This window comes from Pinus tabuliformis, chromosome 4_2 (genome assembly GCF_031772625.1).
Source record: "Pinus tabuliformis cultivar Carrire ecotype Pingquan chromosome 4_2, CPIR1, whole genome shotgun sequence".
Lineage (NCBI taxonomy): Eukaryota > Viridiplantae > Streptophyta > Pinopsida > Pinales > Pinaceae > Pinus > Pinus tabuliformis.
The window spans coordinates 26,666,119-26,673,477 of NC_142304.1; the positions used below are offsets into that span (position 1 = coordinate 26,666,119).

At 40.6% G+C, this 7,359-nt stretch overlaps 1 protein-coding gene across 2 annotated transcripts; it reads left to right on the forward strand.

Annotated features, from left to right (window-relative positions):
- Window positions 1-1,030: 1,030 nt before the first annotated feature.
- LOC149168174 (pentatricopeptide repeat-containing protein At1g11290, chloroplastic-like) lies at window positions 1,031-4,407 on the forward strand. Of its 2 annotated transcripts, XM_089428143.1 has the most exons (2): window positions 1,031-3,118; window positions 3,210-3,242. In XM_089428143.1, the coding sequence occupies exons 1-2, from the start codon at window positions 1,372-1,374 to the stop codon at window positions 3,221-3,223; spliced, it is 1,761 nt and encodes a 586-aa protein (XP_089284269.1). In that variant the 5' UTR covers window positions 1,031-1,371; the 3' UTR covers window positions 3,224-3,242. The 2 variants fall into 2 exon arrangements, with proteins under 2 accessions (XP_089284269.1, XP_089284268.1); XM_089428142.1 differs by having other exon boundaries at window positions 1,032-4,407.
- Window positions 4,408-7,359: the final 2,952 nt, after the last annotated feature.

Consider the following 7,359-nt stretch of genomic DNA (forward strand, 5'->3'; position numbering starts at 1 on the left):
TGTATCTTCTTATTGTAGAATAATAGAACTAGTTGATGCTTTTCCCAATTATATTGTTATCTCTTTGTTGGTTTCATACAGATACATTTGATTTTGATTATGCACTAATGCTAACGGGTATTACAGAGTTTTGGATTTGGTGAATCTATTGTCTGTCTACAAATCTTCAGCACAGGAAAGCGAGGAGTGAATATCTCTGGTGTTCTTTCAAGCTGGCTACAATAAACATTGACTTCTCTCAATAGAAGGTGTGTCCATTTCCTTTTCTCTATCATTGCCTTATTGGCATGCATATGTATGCGATTTTCTTGATTGTCATCCTCACTGTTTGGACAAGCCCTGGGTAGGCTTATTGGAATAAAGTAGTCTATTATTGTAGGTGAAATATCTCCACAAACAATGTCTGAAAGCTTAGGCAGTGACATAATTCTATGAAGTTGTGATAATCACAAACTTAATTACAAAAACAAACCCATAGAGCACACCACATTGAACAAGTACAATGAGAGTGAGATTATTAATGTACTATAATGCTTTTAATTAAAAAAACCAAATACATATATTTATTTTTGTTTTTTTATTATAATAAACATTGTTTTTTATTTAGAAAAATTTAAATTTTATTTTTAAAAACTATGTGTTAATTTCAAATGGAAAACAAAAAAATTGCACAATTTCCTCATACTATATTGTGAAACCTAATAAATGCAGGAAACCTAATGAGTGCATTTTATATGGCATTAAAAGTTACACAAGCACACAAGCCATTCTCATATGTCGTTGTCTATCTATTATAAATTTTGGAGAGTTCTCCCACATATCTTTAGATATAATTTACCTGAAATCAAACAGAAATGTGTTGGAATCACAGTTTTAATATCTAACTCTCCCCAATCAGAATCCCCGGCCCAAAAAAATTTGCTGCATTCCAAAGAAAAAGAAAAACTTTGTTTAGACAACGTCATATAATGTTTAGATAACGCTTCTCACACTTCTTTTTTATTTATAAAAATTGGATGGGTTTTTTCTTAAAAAAAATGTTCGATGTTTACAAATTTAAGCTCGCCCTTTCCGTCGCAGGATGTGATGTATACCACAAGATTAGAGACGAATTGTGTGGTTGTGTGAAACACTGACTGACCTTTAAACTGCTATGGAATACAAAATCTTCCCCTTCTCTGAACCCTGTTCTGTGCATTAATTAAGCAATGGAGCACACGCCTTCGAACAAACCCACAGAACATAAAAAGAGCTTTCTCTGCATTCGTAGAAGAAATAAGAGGTCTTCTCTAAAATAATGACTGTATTATCGTTAAGTTACGATCTCACAACTCCTGACAGCACTTTGGGCAATGGGACATCCCAATATACATGGGTTTCAATTTCTCAATCAACATAGTTATGGCATCAGGGATGAAAATTATACAATTTGTTTCCTCGATCCAAACCCATCGGTACCATGCTCACAAGCTCAAAAGCCAGAGACATCTGCTATTACATTTTTTGTCAACTGGCAACTTTATCTCGACTGCCGCTGTTGTTAAATACCAACCCACAGATAATCTTCTCTGGGAATGGCAAGACACTGACAAAACCACCACTGCATTGCTCAGAGAGGATCGCTTGAAAAGGATTATGGATGTCGTCGAACTCGCAGTCGAATACAACGCCAATACTTACGCATCTCTCTTGCAGCTCTGTGTAGATATAGAAACATTAAGGCAAATCCATGCCCATATATTTATTCAGGGGTTGGATCAAAACATTTTCTTAGCAACCAAACTGGTGACCAAGTATGCAATGTGCTGCCGTTTGGTGGATTCACGGCAAGTGTTTGACAAAATCCATGATCGGGATGGTTTTTTGTGGAATATGATGATGAGGGTGTATGCCAGCAATGGTTGTTGTAAGGAAGCTCTTCAAATTTATAACGAAATGCAGCAGGGTGGCATTCAGCCCGACAATTTCACGTTCCCCTTTGTGCTCAAGGCATGTGGTACCCTTTCGGCACTGAGAAAGGGTAACGAGGTTCATGGTAGTATAGTTAGTCTTGGCTTTGAATTTGATGTTTATGTGGGAAATGCTCTGGTAGATATGTATGCCAAATGTAGGAGAATTGAAGATGCACGCAGAGTGTTTGATGAAATGCCCAGAAGAGATTCGGTTTCCTGGACAGCTATGATCACAGGGTATGCCCAGAATGGGTATGGCGAAGATGCCTTGGAAGTTTATAATCAAATGCAGATGGAGGGCGTGAGGCCAGACCCCATTACCATGGTTAGCGTGCTTTCAGCATGCTCGCAGCTGGGAGATCTGCAACAAGGTGAGTGGATACATGATTGCATAATAAGATATGGATTTGAGCAAGATCTGTTTGTAGGGGCTGCTCTTGTAGATATGTATTCTAAATGTGGCTGTGTGGAGTATGCTCGTCAATTGTTTCAGAGGATGCCGACAGCAGACTTGGTGTTGTGGAATGCAATGATTAATGGGTATGTGTTGAATGGCCATGCTAATGATGCCTTGATACTCTTTAACCGCATGAAGAAATCTGGTGTGAAGCCCAACTCGGTGACCATGGCGACCGTGCTCTCAGCTTGTGCTCAGCTAGGAGCTTTGCAGCAAGGCAGACGAATCCATCATTACATATTGAGAAATAGGCTCGACTCTGATGTTTCAGTTGGAAATTCACTTATAGCTATGTATTCGAAGTGTGGCAGAGCAGAGGATGCTCGACAATTGTTCAACAAAATGCCTGCAAGAAATGTAGTGTCATGGAATGCAATGATTGCGGGATACACCTCTGTTGGATATGCTGATGAGGCTTTGAGAGTGTTTCATCAAATGCGACTGCTAGATGTTGAGCCTAACTCCTCAACTGTAGTAACTGTGCTTCCAGCTTGTGCCCATTTAGGAGCTCTTCAAGAGGGCAGGTCGATCCATGATTACATAAAAGGAAGAGGGATGGAGTTGGATGTTTCTGTAGGGACTGCCCTCATAGACATGTATGCTAAGTGTGGCTGTGTAGAAATTGCACGCCAAGTATTTGATAGTATGCCTACACGAAATGTCGTTTCATGGAGTGCGATGATTTCTGGGTATGGAACACATGGGCATGGTAAGGATGCAATTACACTTTTTTCCCAAATGCTACAGATAGGAGTGAAACCAAATGAAATTACATTCATTTCTGTCTTGTCTGCATGCAGCCATGCAGGTTTAATGCGTGAGGGCTTGCAATATTTTGACTGTATGAGTCGAGATTATTGCATTGCACCTGGTGCAAAACATTATGCTTGCATGGTTGATCTCCTCGGGCGAGCTGGGCGGCTCAATGAGGCATATGAGCTTATTACAAACATGCCATTAGAACCTGATGCTGGTGTGTGGGGAGCGTTACTTGGTGCCTGCAGAATTCATGGCAATTTTAAGCTAGCAGAACATGTAGCCAAACATCTTTTTTCCTTAAAGCCCGAATGTGGTGGTTATTATGTGCTACTGTCAAATATTTATGCAGCAGCTGGCAGGTGGGATGATGCAGCAAAGGTGCGAACAATGATGAAAGATAAGGGATTGAAAACGACACCAGCACGTAGCTTCATTGAGGTAAATAATGGGATTCATTCATTCGTTGTAGGGGACGAGTTACATCCTCATTCTAAGAAAATTTATGCAAAGTTGGAGGCGTTGTTCAAACAAATGAAGGAGGCAGGGTACGTGCCTGATACAAACTTTGTGCTGCATGATGTCAAAGAGGAGATGAAAGAACACATGCTCTTCAGTCATAGTGAGAAGCTGGCCATTGCTTTTGGAATACTCAACACAAGCCCAGGAACCCCTATCCGGATAACGAAGAACCTCCGTGTGTGTGGCGACTGCCACACTGCCATTAAGTTCATCTCAAATATTGAAAGACGAGAAATTATAATGAGAGATGCAATTCGATTCCATCATTTTAAGGATGGATTATGTTCTTGTGGAGATTATTGGTGATAGTACAAGAAATAATCGGATTTGCTTATTGCATGGGTAGAGTTAGCAGATCAAATCTAGGAGGAATGTAAACTTCAATGTAATCGAAAATTCGAGATTAAAAGTGATGTAAATTTGCACTATGGGAACTTGGAAGTGATATGTACAACCTAGACTTGGTGAATTTACTGAGATCATGCTTTAAGCTACCTGAACAAAATTCTTACAGTAGATCTGGTGGGTTGTTTTGGGAATTACCTGTGAATTAAAGCACAAGCTCCTGGATTTTAGTCATTGTACTTTTACCCTGTTTTTCTAGGCCGATTACACATTCTCTGTTTGACCTACAGGATACATTTATCAGTCAATGGTAATGCTATGCAATTCTGAATTCTTGCAGTGAGCCTTGTATAAAGGATGCACTTCAAAGTTTTATTTCCACTCACTTTCTTTTTCTGGGAAGCTATCAAGTCAATCTGAAACATCCACAAAGTTAGAGACACTTGCGGCTCGAAGGAAGCCATTATTCCGCTGATTTCATTGTCATCTATTCCAGAATATTATTTTCTTCGATCCATGTTTTTTCTTTGTGCAAAATGTAGGTTTCAGGACAAATCATGCAGTGACCTGTACAATTCTTGCATAAGGGCAGAAAATAAGATACTGTTTAATTGATAGTACAGCAGAAATGAAAGATTGGATCCTCATTCGCTTAAGAACAATATGCTTTTATTTGTTGCATGAGAATATTTTTTGTATAGATATTAGAAAGACAAGGTAGCTGCAGATCATCCATCTGCATGGGGTCATGTTAACAATTCTAATAATGAAGTCCCGTGTGAGGCAAATGTGTGATCGGTTGTTCTAGAGTTGCTGTCAAGGGGTTTTGTTAAAGCTTGTGTGGAAGCATCCCTCTTTCCCATCATTTGGAATTTCAGATGAGCATATTTGCACTGGGAAATGATATAGTGCATCTTTCAACAAGATTTACTTCATGTTGTTGTGCTCCTAAGGTGCATCTCAATTACTTGAAGTTGAAAATGTAACTAAAATTTTTAAATAAGGTGTCATAATATTTACGGCAGCTTCATAAATATTTTTTTTTTCTGAATTTGTCTACTCCCATATTGATACAAAAATATTTTTACAAAGAGGCCACAACCTCGAGAAGTCTAGGCCAAAGATGCGGCATGCTCACATTACATAGCTTAACACGGACCAAAAAGCCCTGCTGAAGACTGACCAGAAGAACTTCTAGGACCATGACCATGACTAGTTCATAGAAACAGAAAGCGCCAATATCGAAACTGAACACTGACCAGAGATAATTCAAAGACCAAAATAGGTTAACTGGGCTTGGACAAAGAAACAGGGCTACATTGTCCAAATCAAAACTGAAATCTGACCCATTAAACAATTGTAACTGTAACCAAAACCCAAAGACACAGTCAGAAGAATGTCGCCCACGCAGGGGAAACCGGCAATTTAACTTTAGAAAAAGGTCTGAGCTTGAGAACTGTGAAGCATAAAAAAACTATAAAAATAGGAGGGAATTGAGCACCTTCGAGCAGCAGAGATTCAAAAACCCATGCACGCAAACCTGATTAAGCTTCATGAGAGGTAGAAGGTGACTCTTCAATGATGCGACACCCATATTTGTAGGGATCTTCATCCTCAAAGGGATGGCCCTCTTTGCCTGAAGAACCGCCACTAGTAGGGACGCTCGGACCAACTTGAATGTTCATGTCCTGGATTGCAGTGCCACCAGGATCCTTGCTCTGCTTGTTGTCAATCTGAGAAGTACCATACTTATCTTCCGCCCACGTCTCCAGAGTCACCCCTGGTGTCACAACAACCAGACCAGAAGTATCCTCCCGAAGCTCAATGGTGACTAAAGTTAAGAAGGAGAAATTGCTGAGTGTACAGGGGAACTGAAAACGAGCAGTGTGAGATTGAGAATTATGAGACCGCACTGCTGAATTATGCTGCCCTCGACCCGTCCACGACCACTCCTGGTAACGGGATAGCGATCTGAGCAGAAGTCCGAGGAATAAGACGAGGAGTCCGTAGTGGAGGAGGAGGGCTGGCGGATAACTCGCCCATGGGAACTTCCCCTCCTGCAACTCATTCTTTGGCGCAATCTAGGCATAATGAAAAGAACAGGAGGTGCTGAACAGGCAACAGTACTGTGAAGGCAGGGGGGACTGAAAGGGGCTCAGCTTCAGCACGCAGAGGAGCACTGGGAAAGACAGAGGACAGGCTACAACTGAATATGCAGAGAGGGCTTTGAGAAACATGAAGTCCCAGCGATAAATCAACACAGTAATCCCGAGCCCAACGGTTCCCTGGGCTGGTCCGAGAGCGAGGCTCTACGACAACAAGGGAGCAACACGAGCGCAGGGGAGGAGCAGGAATGCGATCTTGGAGGGGCGCCATAACAGATGAGCTTGCAGGCTGGTATGGAGGGACGAGCTGCATTAACGCAGCATTGAAGATTTTCGCTGAGGGATTAATTACTGGCATCATGCGAGGCCAGATGGCGGTGGTAATAAGCCACATGCCAACCCACCAAGACGCCCATGTACTGAGAGCCATGTTAAACACCCGGATTCGGGAGGCAGCTTCATAAATATTATGGAAGGGATAAGGTGTGATTTATGAGAGTGCACAACTTATTTTACCTGGTTACAACTTGAGTTGGTTTCATGGTGAAGAACACATGTTTCCTTCTTGAAGGTTACAGGTTTGAATATAGAGAGGGCAAGGCATATGTTGAAATTTCCTCAAGCCCAAGATTTGGTTTGAGGCTAATCATGCACACAAACACACTAGGAACCCTCAACTTACAAGCACTTTGCACAGCTGACATCTTCAGCAGTGAAATCAATTAAGTACACAAAGATTTGAGCCCAAAGCTCGATTATTTTATTAGTCCATGAATAAAAGCATCATGGGTCTCCTGTACCAGGGATCATGGCCCTCCTGATCACTACGATACATAGTATACAAGATTAGGGCTTCAGATCATCAATCTACCCAAAGAGGACAAGAACAAAACAAACGACTTATTGAAGATGTCTTTTCACCACCAACCCTTTTAGTCCATATTTTCTTTCAACACCTAGGTTTTCCCTCTCAAAATACCTTTCAAGCTACCCAAAAATCTAACAATATATATATTTCATAGACTAAGCATTCAAATCATTGCATTAGGGGGACCCTTGTCCCACAAACAAGGAGTATCATATGTTAATATGGTGTCTTTGCTAGTTTGTAACTTTAGATTAGATATTATTATTATTATTATAACATGGTTATTTTATATATTAATATTATATTTATGTGTTAAATGCATACCAAACTATAGCTCTTTTTAAATGGTTTGGC

Excerpts from the sequence above, each read along its gene's own strand:
- LOC149168174 (XM_089428142.1), top strand. The coding sequence starts at position 1,372 with ATGGGTTTCAATTTCTCAATCAACATAGTTATGGCATCAGGGATGAAA.